The sequence below is a fragment of the Tenrec ecaudatus genome, chromosome 2 (assembly GCF_050624435.1).
Source record: "Tenrec ecaudatus isolate mTenEca1 chromosome 2, mTenEca1.hap1, whole genome shotgun sequence".
NCBI classification, from domain to species: Eukaryota; Metazoa; Chordata; class Mammalia; order Afrosoricida; family Tenrecidae; genus Tenrec; species Tenrec ecaudatus.
The window spans coordinates 232,231,341-232,254,503 of NC_134531.1; the positions used below are offsets into that span (position 1 = coordinate 232,231,341).

Sequence of the window (23,163 nt, forward strand, 5' to 3'; positions counted from 1 at the left end):
TGCACCATTCCACATGTTACCCCTAACATCTTTCAATCTTGCCATTTCCTGTTTGAATTTTTTCTTCAGTTCTTTCCATTTAAGAGAAGCTGAGCATGTCCTTATTGTTTTTGATTTTTAACTCTAGGTCACAGCACATTTCATTATAATAGGTCTCTTCTGATATTCTCCTAGATCTTTTTCCCTCACATCTTTTAAATGATCTTTGAGTTCTTCATGTATGATGTTCTTGAAAACACCACAAAAACAAGGCAAAGAATAAAAACCACATGATCATATCAAAAGATGCACAAAACACTAAAATAAAGCAAATGAAGGGAAATTATTCAACATAATAAAAGCTATAAATGAAATACCAACAGTCAACATCACACTCAAAGGAGAAAAACTAGAAACATGTCCAATGAAAATAGGGACCAAACAAGGAGGCCCCCTCAACCACACCCCTGATTCAACATCATGCTGGGAGTTTTAGTTGAGCCATCATACAACAAAATGAAATCAAGGGAATACAAACAGGCAAAGAAGTGAAACTCTTGCTATTTGCATATGATAGGATGCTACATGTAAGAAAATCCAAACGTCTCCACAAAAAAGCCTACTGGAAACAATTAAGGGATTCAGCAAGGTAGCAGGATACATAATTCATAACTAAAAATCAATCAGATTTCTGTATACCAGCAAAGAGAGCTATGGAAAAGATATTAACAATACCATTTTGCAGTGGTTCTCAACCTTCCTAATGCCGTGACCCTTTAATACAGTTCTTCATGTTGTGGTGACCCCCAAACCATAAAATTATTTTTGTTGCTACTTCATAACTATAATTTTGCTACTGTTATGAATTAGGCAACCCCAATGAAAAGGGTCATTTGACCCCCAATGGGGTTGCGACCCACAGGTTGAGAACCACTGATTTACAGTAACCAACAAAAAAATAAAATACTGAGGAATAAACCTAACTAAGAAACAAAAAACCTATACAGAGAAAACCACAGAACATTACTACAGGAAACCAAAAAGGTCTATATAAATGGAAGAATATCCCATGTTCATGACTAGTCAGACTTGATATTATAAAAATTTCATTACTACCTAAACAATCTACAGGTAGAAAACAATCACAATCCCAAATACATTCTCTAAAGAAATGGAATAACTCGTAAAGAATTTCTTAAAAAGAAGAGCCATGTAGGTCTAGCACCACCTGACCTAAAAAATGCAGTAAAAAAGCCTGGTACTGGTACAACGAGAGATATATAGACCAAAAGATAAGAACAGAAAACCCAGCCATCATCCTACAGGCAACTAATCTTCAACAAAGGGCTTAGAAATATCGAACAGGACAAAAATAGCCTCTTCAACAAATAGTGTTGGATAAACTGGATTTCCATCTCTCCCAACGTACAAAAATAAATTCAAGACGGATTAAAGACCAATGTGAATAGAATATTTAGTTATTAATGATAATAGGATATATATATTACCATATTACTTCAAACATTAAGTACATGCAGGTTACACTGTATGGAAAAATAAAGAAAAAATGGGATCTATACCCTGAAAGTCAATATGAGAATTTTTGTATTTTATGGTGTACATGGGTGTAGATCGGTATTGGTTATGTTTTCTCTGTATATCTAAATAGTTCATTAATTTTTTTAAGTCTTACATTTTGCAGTACCAAAAAACAAAAAATTCTTATTAATAAAGTCATAGATGCATGGATACTTACGCTGATCAATTGTAACTATCTCATTCATCTGTTGTTCTTGGCTTGCCAACACATCTGAATGATATGAAAAAAATTGTTTTCATTAAAAATCAGAAATGCAAACCCATGTAGTAAAATTGAATTCAAAAGTTAGTTCATTTTAAACCACTCAATTCACTGCCTTGGCGACAATCGCTACTCATAATGACCCTATAGGACAGGGTAGAACTGCCCCGGTGGATTTCAAATATTAACTCTTCCCAGGAGTAGAAAATGTCTTGTTTTTTTCCCATGGAGTGGTGGTGGTCTAGAATTGCTGACCTTAAGGTTAGCAGACCAACTTGTAACCACTACTCCACCAAGGCTCCTTCATTTTAAACAGAAATGAACAAATAAACAATCCATTAAATAATAACCTAAAGCTTTTTTTACAGTCTTATTACTTATAAGGAAAACATACTTACAAGAAGGAAACAACAAAAAGAGGTCCTTTAAGTGGGTCAAGAAATCTATTCAGAATATATAGTGTTTTTCAAAGTGTATAATCTAAATCTATCTAAAACGATGTAAAAATAGGGAGCGCTCAGAAGTCAAATCAAAAAAGAAACTGTATACCACTCTCAAGAGTATTTAGATATAGATCTTTCACAAAAGGGCTCCCTGTCCTTGGATAAGAATCCAAGAGACTCTCTCTCATCATATACTAAACTGTTGACATTCACTTTTGATTAACGGACTTTAATTTATATAGCGCCACTACTTAAAGATAACCAAGTTAAAAAAAACCTGTCAGAAATGCCGTATTTGAATGAAATGATTTAACAGGTATACAAATACAATTCTCAGCACGTTACACATTAGAAATCCTCACATGTGGATGTATCAAAAACTCTGTGGGAAACAAAATTTTAAAACAATGGAACTCTTCCACCAATTTTTGGCAGCCCCCTTTATAACAGGACTCATTAGTCCTCTGTCCCTGTTCCCTACTCAAATACCATGTTGCTACTGTTATTAGGTGCTATCCTCTCTCTCTCACAGAAGGTGTACTGACCACTCTCTATTACTTCAGCTTATTTAATTACTGTAATAAGCTGCACCCTTCTTTATTTAAATGGAAATTATACCGACCAGTGGCTTAACATTCTATGATGACTCTTAGGGCCTGTGTCCCTAAGGTATATCTAGTTAGGGTGTCATGCCAAGATCTACTTCAGGACAGTGTTGGAGGGGGGTAACAAAAAGCGGTTTAAAATCTTTCTATTAAGTGCCAGATTGCTTCAGAGGTGCTGAGTTTGGGAATTTAATAATTACATGCGACTGAAGGTTCAATGAAAAGGACACAGATCGTCACCAAGACGTGTTACCACAGTGGTTGCAAAAATAAGCTCTAATGAAACAACAGTGATGTATTTCATTCTGCTACGAGCCAGGTCTCACTGAATGGCACCTAGCTGCAATAAGTCTCATATATATCTAGATTCCAATCTGCTCTCAGTTACGCGCTGGCTATGTTGCTTGGAAAGTTAATCAAATTCAGTGAACATACCCTTTCAGCTCATGGGTTATAAAGATTAAAAAAAACATTTCTGAGTAGCACAGTAGTTGAAGCTCACTTCTCAAAAAATGCTGTCTGTTGTCCCCAGAATGGTTGTCTCTCTTGAAGGAAACTTGGTGCCTTATGTCTGTGGCAGAATTCACCCATAACTTAATAATAATTTGTCAGCTTTTCATTCTGTGGTGGCTTGTTATGTTGCTGGAAGCTATGTTACTGATGATGTCAAATATTAGCAAACATCACCCAAAGTGAAAAGGTTTCAGTAGAGTTTAAAATAGATTACAAAGAAGGAACAGACTGTCCACTTCCTAGAAAATAGCCACTGAAAACCTTTTGGATCACATTGAAACACTGTCAGATACTGAAGGTCCAATTCTCCAGAAGCAGAATCCTTTTAGAGATAGTGTCAGAAAAATAAGTTCCTCAGATCAAAAGGCCCTCAACATTATTGAGTAAGAGCTGTCTTCTCAAAGCACAATGAGACATAATCAAGTAAATCCAGTAGGAGTGAAGCCTTTGGGATCTTCATTTGCTGATGGGGCAAGACTCAAACTTAAAAGACACAGATGTAAAACATCAGTTAATAATCGGGACTTTGCCCAAAATGAAATGGAACACAAAGATCAATATCCTAGGCACTGGTGAGTTGAAATGCACTGGTACTGGCCATTCTGAATCAGAAAGTCTTATGGTTTACTATGTTGGATAGAATAAACAGAAATACAACATCTGTGGGAAGAGACAATGGAGAAGCTCAGTACCTACAGCTAAAACTAGGCCAGGGACCAAATGGAAGAGATCATCAATTACTCCTAAGTTCAGGTTAAAGCTGCAGGAAATTAAAAGGCCACAAGAGCCTAAATAAGGCCTTAAGTCTATCCCACCTGAATTTTGAAAACATCACAAAAGCAGACTGCACATTAATAGCAAAACACTTGGTGAGCTGTGGGAAGCCATCAAGAACATCACACATGAAGAAAGAAAAAGGTCATTAAGAAGACAGAAAGAACGAAAAGATCAAAGTGATTATCAGAAGAGACTGAAATTTGCTTAGAGAAGCTAGGGCAAATGAAGGAAATGGTTGGCATCAAAGAACTAAACAGAACATTTCAAAGAGCAGCTCCAGAAGACCAAGTAAAATATTTTAATGAAGTGCAAAGACCTAGAATTAGAAAACCAAAACAGAAGAATATTCATAATAATGTCTTAAACTATAAGAACTCAAGAAAATATTCAAGTCTCAGGTTGCAATACTGAAAGATTCTATGGGCAAAATATTGGATGGAAAGAATACACAGTCTTAAAGAACTAGTCGACACCCAATCATTTCAAGAGGTAGCATTTAAGTAAGAACCAATGGCTCTGAAGGAAGTTGTTTAAGCTGTACTGAAAGCATTAGCTAATAACAAGGCTCTAGGAATTGATAGAATAAAACCAATGTGAAATGTTTCCACAAGCTGATAAAATATTGGAAGCACTCATTTGTTTATGTCAGGAAATTTAGAAGAAAGCTACTTGGCCAACTGATTGGAAGAAATCCATATATGTACCTATTTCAAAGAAAGGTGACCCTACAGAATGCTCAGTCTTAGAATAATATCATTAGTACCACACGCAAATGTCATTTTGGTGATGATCATCCAGTAATGGTTGCAGGAGTACATTGACAGGGAACTGCCAGAGATTCCGGTCAGATTCAGAAAAGGACATGCAACAGGGTTATCACTGTTGATGTCAAGCAGATTTTGGCTGAAAGCAGAGAATACTAGAAAGATGTTTACTTGTGTTTTATTGACTATGCAAAGGGCACTTCATTGTGTGTACCTTAAAAAAACTTAAGGTTAGCCTTAAGAAAAATTAAAATCCCCAAACCCTCCATTGTGCTCATTTGGAATCCGTACATGGATCAAGAGGCAGCAAGGGCATAGCATGTGTTTTAAGGTCAGGAAAAGTGTACGTCAGGGTTGTACCATCTCACCATACTTATTCAATATGTATGCTCAGCAATTCACTAGAGATGCTGGATTATATGAAGAAAAAGGTGACGGCAGGATTAGGAGAAGGCTTACTAGCAACCTATGGTATGCAGATGACACACAACCTTGCTTGCTAAAAGCGAGCAGGACTGGAAACACGATGAAAATCACGACTGTAGCATTCAGTAAGGATTACATATATCAATGTAAGGGATATCCAAATCCACACAACTGGACCAAGAGGTACCATCATGATAAACGAAGAAGAGATTGCATCTGTCAAGGATTTGGTCTTACATGATCCACAATCAATGGTCACGGAAGCAGCAGTCAAGAAATCAAATGACACACTGCAATGGGTAAATCTGCTGCACAAGACCTTCAAGTGCTGCAGAGCAAGATTACTTAGCAGACTATTGTGTGCATGACTCAAGCCATGGTGTATTTAATTGCCTTAGATGCAAGCCAAAGTTGGACACTGAATAAGGAAGTTTGAACTGATGGGTTTCCATGATTCTACTAGTCCAGAATACTGAAAAGTATTACAGACTCACAAAAAAACCCTAACAAATGTGTCTTGGAAGAAGTACAGCCAAAATGCTCCTGAGGGGCAAGGATGGTGAGATATGATCTCAAGTAGTGTGGACATATCAGGAGAGAACTGTTCGTGGAGATGGTCATCATGTTTTGGGGTGGGGCATGGTAAAAGAGGAAGGCCTTTGCCAAGATTGACACAATGACTGCAATGGACTCAAACATAAGGGATGGCGAAACACCGGATAGTGTTTCCGTCTTTCTTCATGGGGTTACCAGGGATCACAGCCAACTCTATGTCACCTAGGAAGAACATCTTGAAAAGGCAAAATGCTACCAAAATTATGTTGTTTGTGCTAAATGGGCAGGCGTGCCCTAATCTTAAAAGAGCAATGAATGTTAGTATTACAGCACAACAGCACAGGCACATCCTACTTTCAGGAAGGACCATTTCCTGGAGAAAGAAATTATGTTTTATAAAATACAACCAAAACCAAATCCAATGCCATTGAGTCAATTCTGACTCATAGCAAGAACAGAATAAAGGAAGCTCTTCAATGAGAAAATTTAAGACAATAGCTATAACAATACACAAAAAACATAAGAACAATTTTGAGTATGGCACGTGTTTCTTTATAGGGCTACTCTGAGTCAGAACCAACTTCACAGCATAAAACATCAATAAAACCCAATTTTTAGAAAGGAGTTTGGTCTGTACCTTGGAAGTATCCAGAACAGGAGACAAAACGCAGAAAAAAGAAGTATTTTTGAAAGGCTAGTCTAAGACCACAGAAGTATTCAGAATTATCCTTCACCCTCTAAGAACCTAAAACCTGGTTGTGGATGAAGAAAGCAGAATTGCAGAGGGGATAAGGAGCACTACAACTGTTAGTGATGATGTGTATACAACTCTTCTTCAAAACAATTTAATTATGGAAATATGATATGTGAATATTATATCAAGAAAACTACTACAAAGAAAAGGAAAAAAAAAACACCCAACTTTGATCAATGGTTATCATGGGTGACGAAGTAAGAGTTTTAGCTAGGTGGCATTTAGTTTATGTTAATGGTGATGAAATAATTTGGAAAAGGATATCAATAATTGTACAACACAGAGGATAATAATAAATGGCACTGTTTTTAAACATGTAGTTGTTGAAATAGAGAATGTTTACTTTGTATGCTTTTGTCACAATTAAAAAAAGAATTACCAAGAAAAAATTATACAAATAACAGTGAGTACAAAGAAGAAAATGTTCTAAAATTGATTGTGGTAATGATTATACAACTCTTTTTGATATGACTGAACCATTGAAATGCATTTTATGGATGAAGTGCCAATAAAACCTAAAAAAAAGAAAAAAGAAAGCAGAGTTCTAAGAAGCAGTTCTCAATGGGCATGTTGTCATTTTATGAACAAACAATAGATACTAAAGGTTCAGATTCTCCCCACACCCACCCTCTTTTAAAATATCATCTCAAAAAAATACTTTGAAAATCCTCTGTAAACTGGGAGCTTTGTCTTTGGTGACAGCAGGCGGATATTCCCAGTAAGAAGTGTACTGTAGTTCTGGCAGTACTAGAACATTTTCTGATGAAGCTCAACATAGGTAAACAGCAGAGAGGTGGTGGCTTTGGTGGTAATCTAATAAATATTTAAGAAAGGAGCTCAACCTATCCAGTACAGCTCCTTCAAGGGAGACCATTGAGGAAGAATAGGAAACAGACACTGGGTTAATAAGTTCTGCACCAGAAATCACTTCCTTTTAGAAACATGCTGCAGCCTTCATTTTACATGGTATTAGGTTATATTAAAAGGGCTAAATTTTGAGAAGTGGAGCTTGAGAAGTATTGTTAGACTTAGCCTGATAAATCCAAATTTCTGAGGTAAGCATAAAATTTCCAAGTGAGATGGCTGTAAAAGCAAGGAATTCCCTGGTATATTCATCTAAGCTGTGGGATTTCATTTTTGGAAAAAAAGTAATAGTTCCAGAAAAGAGCTCTTCTGAGGAAAACCCATTCCTCTACCTGGAAATGAAAAGATTCGTAAGTTTTGTTCTAGAAAAAGACGGTGTGAATGACTCAGCCAATTTGAACCTCCAACAGCTACATCAGAATGCCTGGGAGACAACAGGCAACCTTAAGACACACAAAAAACCAAGAAAGGATGGTACAAATAAGTGACAAATACAAGGAGTCAAATATTCTTTTGAAGAAGAAAAGTTAATGGAACTACTAGAAAAGGCAATCAGAAGAGTAATTATCAGGAACTTTCAGTGGATACAGAAAAAGAATGAGAGTTACAGAATAAAACAACAATGGAAACTATAAAAACTATAGAAGAACTCAGGAAGACACTACAAGAAAAATCTGACAAAATAAATGAAAATTAAAAAACCATACAAAAACTCCAATAAATGCCTACAAGATTAATATTATGATATTAAAATTAAACAACACATTGAAAGAACAAAGCAGAATTAAAGCAACAGGTCATATTAGTGAGTTTGAAGACAATCTCTTGATAGCAATCTGGGAGGAAAGCTATCCTTATGGGGGACATTACCAAGAGGAGTAACTTATGCCTCATAGGCATCGGAAGAGACAAAAAAAATCCCACAGAGAAAATACTCCAAAATACTCCCAAGAACTGCTGGAACACTCTTCTACCACCATAAAAGAGAAAATAACCATTCCATAAACTGAAAGAACCTCCAAGAGGATAAACTACAAAAGAAAATCTAATCTTTATCAAGGACAAGGAAAAAATTCTGAGAAAAGCTTAGATGAAAAGGAAAATCTCTTACAAAGGAGAACCAGAAAGAATAAGCTTGGAGTTTTCCAGCAGAAACCATGCAGGCAAGGCAGCAATGGGATGTCATATACAAAACTCTGAAAGAAAATAATGCCAACCAAGCATCTTCTATCCATCCAGAAGAATCATCCATCAAATATAAAGGGAAAAAAAGGTATTTCCAGGTAAAGGGAATAATTAATGGGATCTGCAAAAACTTTTTTTTTAAAAGGTCAATGCTACAAAAAAATACTCGGGAGTTCTTTGGACAAAGAACCAACAACAGTAGCAGGTATCAATGTGAAATCAACATATAACATACCACCACCCAGAAATCAAACCACTTAACTAGTACTCAAAATTAAACTTTTAAGACTGAAAATAGGGAGCCAAAAAAGACAACACAAACATAAAATATTCAAATGGAGGGAAGTCAAATAGTTCTCAAAACAGAACAGTTTTAAAAATTGGGAATTAAATTATAACAAAGTAACCTCAAAGAAAATGGGAAAATCTCAAAAATTAAAAAATGAGAAATCACAAAAATCTAATAAACAGTAAAATAATAGTAAGTAAAATGAAAACTCACAAACAAAAGGAACTTAGGACAGAAATGTGAGGTACAAAGGCATCAGCACCACAAAAAAGATTCTGTGAAAGCACAAGGATCAGAAAAGGCCAAACACAACAAAATGTCAACAAAAACAGCAAATAGTGAGAACTTGAGAAAAATGACTAAGCCCTACCTATTTTTAATTTCTAAGAGTTCCTACAAGACAATGTTACAATAGCTCACATGTTAAGAATCTGAAACAATTCAGGAATCACTTTGTCTGCAGAGAAGCAAACCTATGAAACCAAGAACAAGTCTTCAATCAGGAACACTAAGAATTGAAACAAGAAATAAGTGCTATAAACTGAATCAACCTAAGAAGTATTAAAAACAAAAACCTAAAAGGAACAACACAGAAAAACAAAGACTCTGCAAAGCTCATTTTTTATCCAACAGCAAAGAGTGTATGGATAGATGGAAGCAGTAAGAATGAAATTTACAATGGGAATCACTCCTGGAAACATTTCTCCTTTCTGGGACACGCCATGTTACTGAGTTGATTCTGACTCGCAGTCAGCCTTTATAGGATTTCCACGGGGCTCAATCTTTACACAAGTGGATAGTGCCATCTTTCCCAGCAGTGTCTGGTTATCGCACTGCTACTGTGAGATTAGCAGTTCAGTGCTTACCCAACGGCACCACCAGGGCCAGGCACCAAGTAGTACACAACGCTACCAAATACTATTACCAAAACCAAGTCAGAATTAGTTTGTCTTTTTAACTCAGTCCTGAAAAACATGTGGTTCTGTTAACACTTCTGACATACTAAACAGTATTAGGGCATGGCTGCTTCTAAGATGTCTTAACAGTTTCTGAACTAAGTTGGATTAAAATTCAAATCAAACAATTTACATTGATTTGAATTTTTGTTGGATAGTCAAATCGATGCTATATTTTTATTAATATTCACTCAGCTGTCATGATGGCTGTGGAGCAAAACAAATCCTAATAAACCAGAGACTTCCAAATTCAAGATACAGCATACTCAGACTTCTAAGACCTCATCCTATTAATAGTAAAGAAATCATCAAAGATTTAATTCCACTAGTGACAAAGAAAATGAGCATGATGCTACCTATGAATAATCTTTCATTTCAGAGCAAGGAATAAAATAACTGGCTGATGAGATAAGTAGAAGTCAAAGACTATAATAATTGAAGGGGGCTAAGTGCAGACCACAAGATCTCATTTAAGAAACTGGACACGTTTAGCCAGCCTGGACATTAAATTGGGTTCTGACACCCCCTAGTCGTATGACTTTGGGCAAGTTACTTAAAACAGCCACCATCTGTTTGTCACTGGGGTTTAGCAGAGCTCCAGATTAAGATAAGGAAAAGACACTTGGTAATCTGTGTTTTTTTTTAAAATAAACCAATAAAAACTTTATGGATCACAAGGACTCTGTTGTACAATGAGGGGAATGACTAGACAGCAGAGATAAACAACAACAAACCCCAATACTGATTTATAGAGTTATTATGGAGATTAAATGAGAACAGTACACACTTTTCAGCACACCTTTTCAGAGTTAATAAATATAACATTGCTATTATCAATGAGAAACTGAAAAAAAAGTTAAAAAGAAATAAAACTTAGTTTAAGTTACAATGTAAGTAGATAGTAAGTCTGATTCCATACATTTTCGAAGAAGTTCCAGATGGCTCCAGAGAATTTCTCCCCTAGGAACACGCTGAAAAAAATCTTCTTGATTGAGACTACATAATTCTCTCCCTGAAATGTTGAGTGTAGTGAGGTCTATATCAGTCATGCTGAATTCTTTCATTACCCAGACCACCCAATGCAAGACTTGGTCTGTAGACCACTGTATAGGATCTGCAAAGAAAGAAAAAAAAATGTCGTTAGTTATTATTTTACCAGTGGTTCTCAAACTGTGGGTCATGACCCCTTTGGGGGTCAAATGACCCTTTCATAGGGATCACCCAAGACCATCAGAAAACACACATTTCTGATGGTCTTAGAAACCAAGACACCGCTCCTCTTATTCATTTCCAGGCAGGTCCACCCACATGCAGATATGCCCACATACAAGAACCTAGTGTGAAGACTGTTACCCATGCTACGCCATGCTTCAAGACAAAATTTCATTTATTTGTAATTAGAAATAAATATCTCACTATGCTTTAATGATGTTTAATTTGTAACAATGAAAATACATCCTGCATATCAGATATTTACATTATGATTCATAACAGTAGCAAAATTATAGTTATGAAGTAGCAAAATTATTTATTTTATGGTTGGAGGTTACCACAACATGATGAACGATATTAAAGGGTCGTGGCATATAGGAAGGTTGAGAGAACCACTGTATAATATACTAAATATGTTCGCTATTATAAACACTTAGATTTGTAAATAAAAACAAATTCGTGAGCACACATATTAATTCAGATAGCACATTTTCCTCTCATGTAAACTCAGTATACAAAATGAAAACAATTTTTATGTCTCAGTTCTTTTAAAATTTCTTAAATTTCTGCTGGAAAGCCTTTATACAAAGTAAAACAAAATTCAAAATTGCTTTTCAGTGTAAAATCTGTGATCACCTGGAGAGAATGGATGAATCACTTGAGTTTTAAAGATCATTTTGTAGCAGCATGTAGACTGTTAAAACAGTCTGAGAAGCAAGGTTTATTTTCCCTTGTTCTTTTTCTTGCAAAGAGTTAGTTGGGTCTGCATTTATCTTATAGTGGCAGATACAGCTCGCTAATTGTTTTTAATACTCAGTTACTTCCTCCCTCATAAGACTTCACTGTCTTAAGCGCCTACTGGAGTTGCATCTTGTAACCATTCTGTCTTCAGAGCCTACAACATTGCCTTGCTCATAAATAGGTAGAATGTCTAGATGGCAAATCCACAAAGTTTCATTTTCTGAATCACTCTTAATTATCTTAGTGAATTCACAAATCTGGCTCACACGTGTAAATATTTTATCACTGGCACCTAAAGAACATTCCAGTCACTGAAGTCCAATAAATAATTGTTGAATTAACTTTGGTACTGATTTTCCATCTTGGAGAAAATTATCTGTTCAAATATTATTGGTTACATATCAATTAACTGCATGATAAGAAAGTGGGGAAGATAAAGCTTGAGTGCTTATTAAAAGCCTATCAATAAGAAAAATAAATTGAATATAATAATGATTGGGCATCACAGACTTTATTTTGTATTTATTCCCACAATGAAAATAAGGGCAGAGGACAATGGGAAGATGATAGCAACCTTTAAAATTTTTTCTCAAGCCATACATGACAACAGAAAAGCAGCTAGAAGTAACTGAAAACTCATGAACATTTATTTACTCAGTAAAGAAAGTCAAAATATACCAATAAACAAACCAGTAAAGTCATATCTATGGTACTGCCATCTACGTAGAAGAAATCATTTTGAAGAAGATAATGTGAAGATAGTCAAGAAGTCTTCCCTGAAAGCAAAAGACAAGCAAAGACGGAGCAGCTCAAAGTAAAAGCGCTCCATGCTAATAGCACTAAGCACTAGTGCCCACCCGTGAGGTTTAAAGTGTACTCCCTAAGTACTGCTTATAAGGGTACTTCCCACAACGAACCGAGAAAGAGACACTGTTAAGGGTGAAAATGAGCAGAACAGGGTATCAAGGAAAAAGAAAGAGCATGCTCATGTGAAAGTGAAGAGAACAAACGGGAACTAAGAAAGCAAGCTGTCCCGTTTTTTTTAATACTTCTTGAAAGCAAGAGACAAGGGAGCTATCCGAAAGCACACCCTTCTTTCTAAGTTCAGGTTAGCTCCTACAGAAAGTATTCAGATCTGAAATGTAGAAGAATGGGAAGATTCATCTAACACCCAACCCTCCCCTATTTTCCCAAATAACATCAAGATATCTAGTCTAGCTAAACGAATTGGTCCTTTATATGTAATGCTTTTTCTTTTCAAGACCCTAGTGAAATGATAGTGAAAGCAGGTTTTAAAAGATCTAAACAACATAGAAATACAGATGGGACTATGATAAAAGCAGATGGAATATGTCAATGATACATTAGGAAATAAGCAACATGAGGAAAGCTCTGCTGATGAAGTTGTTGGAATAAGAGCTGCCTGCTAACTGTGGGTCAGAGGTTCAAAAGTCACCAACTGCTCCTCAGAGATAAAATGAGGCTATCTGCTCATGTAAAGATTTATAGTCTCAGAAGTTCTATCAGTGGTTCTCAACCTTTCTAAGTGCCACGACCCTTTAATACAGTTCCTCATGGGGTGGTGACCCCCAACCATAAAATTATTGTTGCTGCTACTCATAACTGTAATTTTGCTACTGTTATGAATCATAATGTAAATATCTGACATACAGGATGTATTTCTATTGTTATAAATTGAACATTATAGCACAGTGATTAATCACAAAAACAATAAGTAATTCTATATCGTGAAATATTTATTTCGAATTACAAATAAATGAAATTTTGTCTTGAAGCATGGTGTAGCATGGGTAATAGTATTCATGCTGCATACTTGTACGTTGGCGTATCTGCATGTGGGTGGGCCTGCCTGGAGATGGATAAGAGGAGTGGTGTCTCACTTCCTAGGACCATTGGAAATATGTGTATTCTAATGGTCTGAGGCCACCCCAGTGAAAGGGTTGTTTGACTCCCCAAAGGGGTTGCGACCCACAGGTTAAGAACTGCTGTTCGATATAGTCACTATGAGTCATAATCAACTCAATGGCAGGGGTTTACTATTATTTTTGTTGGGGCCTGGGGGAGTGGGTAAAGCAATAGCCTCACAAGTCTGCTGAAAAGGAATTAAAAAAAAAAAAAAAGGGAACATGCCTGATTGGAAGAAAGGTTTACGAATGTAAGTGAGGGGATTTGATTGAAATTAGATGGCATAGCCCTCTGAGATGCAACTATTAGTCTCTTTCAGTTTGGAGCAAAGGAGAGTAAAGGTAACCACAGACTTCAAGGAAGCAACTTGTCCACTGGACGAAGGACTCCCATTAAAAATAGCCTCATCTAGCAACGATGCAACTTACAACATTCTGCTAGTTCTTACATGCTTCCTACCCCCCACTATCATGATCCCAATTCTACCTTAAAAATCTGGCTAGACAAGAGGATGCACACTGGTACAGATAGGAACTGGAAACACAGGGAATCCAGGGAGGATGATCCCTTCAGGACCAGTGGGGAGAGTGGTGATACCGAGAGGGTGGTGGGAAGATGGGGTATAAAAGGGGAACCAATTACAAGGATCTACATATAACCTCTTTGCTGGGGGATGGACAGCAGAAAAGTGGCGAAGGAAGACGTCGGACAGTGTAAGATATGACAAAACAGTAATAATTTATAAGTTATCAAGGGTTCATGAGGGAGAGGGGAGCAGGGAGGGAGGGGAGAAATGAGGAGCTGATATCAAGGGCTCAAGTAGAAAGCAAGTTTTGAGAATGATGATGGCAACAAATGTACAAATGTGTGTGACAAAATGGATGTATGTATGGAGTGTGATGAGTTATGTGCCCCCAATAAAATGATTTAAAAAAAAAAGCCTCCTCTAGCCTCAGACCAGAAGTAGCAGATGGTACCTGGATATCACTACTAACAGTCTGACTAAGGACACAAGAAAAAATAAGTGGACAGAGTGTGAGAAAACCACTGGAGGAACCCTGAGACTCTCTCTGTTATTAGATTAAGAGTAACACCTGTTAAAGAACACCTTCTTCAGAACAGATCAACGATAATGAAAGCAAACACACAACACTTGCTCAAAAGCAAAGATGAGATAGCAAGGAGAGACGGGAAACTGGAGGGATGGAAATGAGGAAAGTGCCACATTTTTAAAGGAAAATTATGGGATATCTCTTTTAAACAAAATCAAGCAATTAGCAAAACACTCTTTAGGGCAGAAATAGAAACCTGAAACAATTACTTCCCAAGAAAATAATAATTGTTCCTAAACTGCCTAATATTTCAAGCAAAATATCAATGGTTTTCTTTGAAGTCTGCTGCAACTAAATAAATACCAAGTTTTGTTTTATAAATTTTTATTCTAAGTTATTAACATTATTGGTAGAACTTTTGAATCAAGAGTTTTTTTATCTCACTTTCCATAAATGAGTTTTGATGATGGTCTGGTAAACTTTGAATGCAATACCATTGCTCAAAATTTGTATGCTCCCTTCTTTCCCCCCCAACAGTTCCCCACTCAAGAGAAAATTACCAACTTACTGACGCTAAGGCTAAGTACATCATCCACTAGTTTCCACTAAATAACTTCATGGTTACTCTCCTACCTCGTCGTTCAAATTGGGCCCAAGCATCTTGTTATGGTCTAACAGCTTCTCTCCTCAACTTTGTTAATGGATCCTTCTAATAGCTTCATACCATTTTATCCACCAATATTCAGGTCACCCCTAACTCTTAAACTTCAATTATTAATGTCTCCAATATTCTTTCACACTTTTCACTCCCCAATTAATATACTACTTTCTCCACTGCCTATTAATTTCTTATAACTCAGCTTCATTTCTTCAGCGCTCCAATTACATTTGTCAAATTCACCAAGTTTAATCCATGAGCATTCTTTTGACATTCTTAGCAATATTGGAGACTTCTGACCATCTGAAACATCAAGCTTAAGGATGTCAGTCTTCGGTATAGATTACAACTCAATGTAATGACCAATATCTTCATACCTGATCCATTAGGTAGCAAGATGATAAATAAGGAAAAGACTGACATTGTCAAGGATTTAATTTTGGTAGGATCATAATCAATTGCATAAAACCTCTCTGGAGTGTTGAAGAGCAAGGATGTTACTTTGAGGACTAGGGAGCTCCTGAGCAAGCCCATGGTTACTTTTGATAGGTTCATGCACATGGTGAAGGCTGAAGAAGAATCAATGCATTTGATTCTTTTGAAGACTACTGAAAGTATTATGGACTGCCAAAAGGACAAACAAATGTCTTGGAAGCAGAATGGTTCCTTACACGCAAGGATGGTGAGACTGTCTCACATACTTTGGGCATGTCAGGAGAAACAAGTCCTTGGAGAAGGACATCATGATTGGTGAAGTACAGGGACCGTGAGAAAGAGGAAGGCTCTCTACAAGATGTACCGACAGTAACTGCAAAAACAGGCTCAAACATACGAACAATTGTGACGATCGGGTGGGACTGAGAACTGTTTCATTCTGATGTACATACGGTCGTTATGCATCAGAACTAACGTGGTGGCAGCTAACAACATGTAAATTTCTTATTTTTCTTCTATTTTTTTCTTAAACTGTAAGTATTGACAGGGTTCAAGGACTAGTTTTTAATATTGCATTTTTATTTATCCACATCTACTTTTAAGGCTTTGAGTACCTATTTACTGTGAATGAGTTCCATAAAATATATCTTTAACCTATGTAAATCTTATACATGTGACACTAGTCTTTGGCTCCCTCTAGTTGAACAGCCAGTATCATTTCAAAATCAAGGGTTAACAACACTTTTCTTGAAGCACCCTTCCGTACCAAGCTTCCCCCAAAGCCAGTGGACTTTCTTGTCTATCATTATAACTCTGGCATATGGTGTTCACAAAAAACAGTGAAGATGTAACTAATTTGTATTAATTTTGTACAGTAAGTTCAGCTTGAGAAGTTAGACCATTCTTGAAATCTCTCTTGGATCTTCCCTTTCTACCCTAAGTCAGATGCTCAGTCCAATCACCTTTTTCATTCACCTCACCTCCCTCCAGGTTCAGAAATCACCTACTGTCGTTTCATCACGTCACATACAAAACCACAATAGCATGTTCTTGTTGTACCTTCATCCAGTCTCTACTTGCCCCAATGCATGCAGCGTACCATCGTCTCATTCAATTTTAAACTCTCTTTTCCACGAACCAAAAACAGTTGTATACTGTAGCAGAATGACACTATCATCAAGTCTCATTACTCATACATATTCCACTTTTAACCTTTGCACATGACATTTCTTGTCTGGAATGTTCTTCTTTGTACAATTTTGCTGCAGGTCGTTATGACCCCTTTAGCATTCTAATCGCATGTTTATTTTGAGTTAGCAGTTTAAAAACACGCACCCTTATATGGCAGTTATCTCTTTCTATCTAACTCTCTAATTACAATGTGAGCACCCTTAGGTTACAATCTTTTATACTTCTTTGTACTCATAGCATCGACGACAGTATTTGTCTGTCACATATGCGTAAATGTCTGTTGTAGCCCAAGAAAAAAACCTTTAAAAAATGAATATTCTTACTAAAACTTGTAGATTTAAAATAGACAACGTACCCTAGTGTCTTCTAAGTCAATTTTAATAGCTAATGTTCTATCTAAAATGTAATTATCTATGTTATTACCATAGGGTATCCCAAGGCGTTCTTGCTCTTTCCTGTATCCCTCCAGTGCAGCTGCCCATCTTGTCACTTGCTCTGAGGTCTCATCGGAAATCGTGGTGATGTGCTTTGTGCCATCAAGGGTTATCACTTGCGCTTCCTCAACAAGATGCGCTTCAGCTTCGGCATGATGGGCATCGGGATCAATAACCACTTCAACAGTTTCCGCAGGCTTAACAATTTCAAGGATGTTGAGCTTTGGCTCAATTCCTTAACCAGGAAAAAGGAAAACACTATAAATCTAGATGAAAACAAAAAGCTACCAAAGAATACAATTTTCAGTTTAACTTTTATGTTCCCAGTCACAGGAAAATTTGGATGAAAAAAAAAACACACTTTAAATATTTTATCAATGTCCAGAGAATTTTAGATTCCTGTTAATAATCACAACAATGATTACTAGAACTTTTATTGATAATAGACCACGCCAGCACCATATTTTGATCATAGTATGTTAATCATGTAAGAGATTTTCCTATTTTTTAAAAAGAAAATATTTACTGATGTACAAGAGGATTTCACAAATTCATGAATATTTTCAATTACCTTTTAATTCCATCATCCTACACTTTTTGAGGCAAGAGTCCTGGTGGCAAAATGGTTCAGAAATAGGATGCTACCTACAAGGCTAGCATTTTAAAACCACCAGCAGTTCCTTGGGAGAAAGATTAGGTTTTCTACTCCAGTAAATAACTACAGTCTCAGAAAACCAAAGAGGGGTCAATATGAATCAGCAGTGACATAATGGCAGTGACTTTTATATACTTTTCTATGGAGTCCTGGTGGTGCTGGTGGTTATATATAAACCATTTCTAAATAGGTATTGATCTAGCCCAGACAATAAGCCCTTTATGAAAAAAATTCTCAGACATTTCTGTTAAAATGACAGCTCTAAGAAACTGTATGTTACTTAATAGGTACTGTGAGTTCTTTATGGAGTACTGGTGGCCCTGTCAGCTCGGTATTGGACTGCTAACCAAAGGGTTTTGGTTCAAAGCCACCAGCCACCCTGTGGGAGAAAGTTCTCGCTCCTCCAGATACACAGCCTTGGTAGTTTTGAGTCAAGATCAACTTGATGGCAGTGGACAGATCTGCTCATCTGAAGGAAGCCTGGTGTGCATGCAAACTCACTGCCAGAGCCGATTCCGACTCATAGTGGCCCTCCTAGAACACAGTAGGACTGTCTAGAACTGTCTATAGGAGTAGAAAGCCCCATCTTTTTCCTGTCAACTTGGCAGTTAGGAGCCCAGCACATGACCACTATCAAAAGGTTAGCAGTTCAAACACAAATGCTGCTCCACTGGGAAAAGATGAAGCTTTGTATATTTAGAGTTAGTTTCAGAGACCCTATGGGTAGGTCACTGTTAGAATCCACTCGATGAGTTTGGTTTGGTGTGCATATTTGAGTTGGCTATAATCAAAATGTAATAGATCAAAGCATTTTGAAAGAAAAATAAACAACCTCAATGGCTGTGAAAACCAGTATTAACAAAAAGAAAAAAGAAAGCACTGGTGTCATTTGGTGGTACAGAGAGAAGTCATTTCATTCAAATGTACTTGATACAAATATTTACTATTAAAAACCTTTCCTAAGTGCATATCCTGACTCTCTTTTAAATTACATCAAGTCAACTTTTCTTGAACATATTTGCATTGGGATTCCCCCCGCCCCCCACTCTCCCAGATTCAAACAATGAACTTCCTTATTTCTAGCAACATTCAATCTGAGGGGAATAGGAACAGAAATAGATAACTATAATTTTCATAAGCCGAGGAAAACTTTTTTGTGTGAAATCCAGTTGTAAGCAATGTAAACTGCAAAGATAGCATTTCCCTGGAGCTAGTGTTCTAGATGTGATTGAAGTTTCAGAAACACTACCACAAAGGTTTCTGTTTGGAAACAAGCTAAAAGGTAACAAACAGACACAGAGTATTTATTTTGTTTGGCTAGTGTGGACCACTGTAGAGGTGTAGCAAGGTGCTTGGTTAAAGGCTGTAACTGTAGTGTGGCTTCAGATTTGGCAGCAGTTATCTTGTGATAGTCCAGTAAAACTACACTAGAGACAGTCCTTGTAAACTCAGCTAACGCCTATTTCCCCAGCAATTTCTTAATAATTTTTAATTGTTTTTAATAATTAAACTATATAATTTTGTAATACCAATTGTTTCACTTGATAAATATAACTGAATCAAAAGCATAAATATCTGGTTGTAACATCACACTGACTCATACAACCTTCTCATATACCTAAAGTTTACAAATGATGTAACTCTGAGTCAAAATTTTAAATAACTGTTGCTAAGAAGGACTTACCTTGATAAGAAATTACCTGTACACTAAGCTGTACAGTTCCATCTGTCTTTACTCCTTGGTCAAACAAACTTCGTTCTGGATCCAGCTAAATATGGTAAAATAAGTAAGATTTCACTATAATCATTTAAATTAAGAACTCTGCCTTTGGTTTATGATGTAAGTCAAAAAGTATCACTAAAAAGCCTTAACAGCCCTTATTGTTTAACAAACATATTAAAATGTGAAACCCCAATAAAATGATTTTTTTTAACTAAAATTTTTTTTAAAAAGTTAAACATTTCTGAGAATCTAGGTCTATGATACATTTCATCTTCCTAAACCTTTTCTAAAGAATTCTGTGCTTTCCCCCTAACCCAAGCACAACTAGTTCTGCTTACATGACCCTACTGGATACCTGCCCTCATGAAGAGACCACTGAAGATATGAGGTGTAAAACAAAGTGTAGGGATGAAATCAGATGGTGCCTGGCTGTTAGAATGAAGAGTACCTGGGGTCTTAAAGGCTTGTCTTAAAAGAAAAGCCATCTGAAGTATCAATTAAGTCCATATGAACGAAGCACACTAGCCTGTGTGATCCCAGGATTGTACATAATAAGATCCAAGACTGGAGGATGGAATAGAATTAGAGCTTAAATACTGAGCTCCTGGTTTACAGAAGGCTATTGCAGTGAAAGTTCAAAATGCACAACTCTGTGGATAGAAGAATTCACTTCAGAGGATAGCACTGAGGCTACAGCTCAGGGAGAGGGCCATGTTTGATCAGAGCACACAGGAGCAAATGAAGGGGGAGGAAGAGAGAGTGGAGCACATCCTGTCCCATCAAGCCCGAGGACAATAGGATCAAGTATCAGGCATCAAAGAACACTGTGAATGAGGCAGAATGGGGAGTGGAGACCCAAAGCCCCTCTGTAGGCATTTGGACATCTCCTTACAGAAGAGTGGCAGGGAGGAGACAAGCCAGTCAGGGTGCAGTATAACACTGATGAAACATACAACTTTCTTCTAGTTCTTTAATGTTTCTCCGCCCCCTCACCCCCACTATCATGATCCCAATTCTATCTTACAAATCTGGCTAGACCAGAGGATATACACTGGTACAGACAGATAAGAGCTGGAAACACAGGATAGATAAACCACTCAGGATTAATAATGAGACTAGCGATACCAGGAGGTTAAGGGGAAAGTGGGGTTGAAAGAGGGAAGTGATCACAATGATCTACATATAACCCCCTCCCTGGGGGATGGACAACAAAAAAGTGGGGAATGGAGACATCAGTCAGTGTCAGACATGACAAAATAATAGTAATTTGTAAATTATCAATGGTTCGTGAGGGAGGGGAAAATGAGGAGCTGAAAATGTTTAGAAAACGATGATGGCAACAAATGCACAAATGTGCTTGACAAAATGGATGGATAGAGTGCGATAAGAGTTGTACGAGCCCCCAATACAATTATTAAAAAAATTTATAGGTAAAATTTAATTGTGGAGATAAATGCTAAAACTTAGCTAAAAAAATAGTTCTGTGCAGGCCTAAATGTTAACTTATACATCTAAAAATAATAAAATTACCTGGATATCTTGTAGACAAATTTCATGAGCATCCAATGAACACTGCAGTCTTGGTTCAAGTAGTTTCTTTAAGTTGCCTATTGGCTCGTTAATGTCTATGGCCTGGCTTACACATTCAGCTGGAGTGTAGGTTTGTTCTACAATGCTAAATATTAAAGAACACAATGGTCAACTGTTAGCATGGATATAAAAGTAGGAATACGCTAAAAACAAAAACTGGAAGTCAAAATACACTTCTGGCCTTTGGAAACTCATTTTTCAGTGAACGCTGTTCTGAGTGGTAAGCTTTATCAAGCAACTAGTTTTGACAAACTCTATAGAACTGCACTAAGGATTGCTGGCCTAAAGTAGAAAGTACACTTGAAAATGTGCCTTGTTTGGTTTACACATGTATGCATATACACTTACAACTATGTATGTAACACCTAAAGAAAAATATTGGTATATATATTAATATACTACGTCTTCCTTCTGCAAATTAGCTGGTGGGTTCAGACCACTAACCTATGGTCTAGCAGCCAAGCAATAACCACTGCTGCACCAGGGCTCCTTCCTTGAATTTTACTGAGCCATAAATTCCATGATGCTGTGGCAATTCTCTATCACCTCAGATTCTTACCCGGTGTCAAAGACAGGTATAAATAAATAGTTGCTAAATTAGAAAACTTGGAATTCAATCAAATTTCAGATTTAAATTTCATTTGATGTTGTCAAAATCAGTACTTATTAAAAATTTTGTCGTTTCATTTTCACAAAAATTCTCAGTATGATAAACAAGATATAATAGTTAATGAATCATATAGTCCAAATTCCTTCTTAAAAATTTAAAACTAATTTATGAATAACAATACAAGATAATTAACATCTTTCAATGCACTGTAATCAGATGGAACACATAATTACCCACTCATAAATTTGTATGCCTCCTCACATACAATGTGGACTCTACAAGGGCAGCTATTAACTCATTTATTCATGTTCCAGGAAATAACTAATAATATTTGAGGGGCTTCAAAAAGTTGACAAAAAATTACCATCTAACTCTATCCACCAACTTTTAAAGTTCCTACATACATATTTATTGAATTAAATAGGGTTGTATTAAATTGTTATTTCTAAAATGAAAGTAACCAGCATTAAGGAATAAAAAGCCAAAAACTGCCAGGGAGGGAGATAAACAATAGCCTGATTAGTACCAACTATCTTTATTAATTGTTTTAGCTTAAAACTGACTTTCCAAGAGCTACAAACCTATTAAGGCAGAGTTAAAAAACAAACAAAAACTTATAGCTTGATTCTTTAATTAGGTAATTGATAAGAAATAGTTTTAGAAAACACTAACCTTTCTTCTGTACACTCTGGTTTCTCTGTTCCATCTATCTCAATTTCTATCAGCTCCTCTGCTTCTCTTTTAGTCATGTTTGAAGAATTTCAAAAAAGCAGTCCTGGAAGGATAAAATTTTTAAACATCTGAAATTATCTACATAAACAGAAATTCTAAATAAGCAGAAATTCAATTCAAATAAAAGCAGAGGCTAAGTTGAAAAGGGAGATACAATCTTCCCATAAAGTACCAGGAGTCAGTGCCGACTCATAGTGACCCTATAGGGCAGGGTAGTTCTGTACCTGTGAGTTTCAGAGACTGTAACTCTTTATGGGAGAAAGCCCAGTTTGTCTTCACAGGAACAGATGGTG

General features: G+C 36.5%; 1 protein-coding gene across 3 annotated transcripts in view; it reads right to left on the reverse strand.

Moving 5' to 3' along the window:
- The window catches only part of GABPA (GA binding protein transcription factor subunit alpha), a 45,444-nt gene that overhangs the window by 11,318 nt on the left and 10,963 nt on the right, over positions 1 to 23,163 (reverse strand). For 2 of the 3 annotated variants that reach the window (XM_075542405.1, XM_075542404.1), the window contains exons 2-7: positions 22,811 to 22,913; positions 21,469 to 21,613; positions 19,900 to 19,984; positions 17,550 to 17,795; positions 10,831 to 11,025; positions 1,736 to 1,789 (exon numbers count right to left, since the gene is read on the reverse strand). In XM_075542405.1, coding sequence (XP_075398520.1) covers positions 1,736 to 1,789; positions 10,831 to 11,025; positions 17,550 to 17,795; positions 19,900 to 19,984; positions 21,469 to 21,613; positions 22,811 to 22,887 — 802 coding nt within the window. In that variant the 5' untranslated portion in view covers positions 22,888 to 22,913. Of the gene's footprint in view, positions 1 to 1,735; positions 1,790 to 10,830; positions 11,026 to 17,549; positions 17,796 to 19,899; positions 19,985 to 21,468; positions 21,614 to 22,810; positions 22,914 to 23,163 lie in introns of those variants that run through there. The other variant, XM_075542406.1, reaches the window with a different exon arrangement.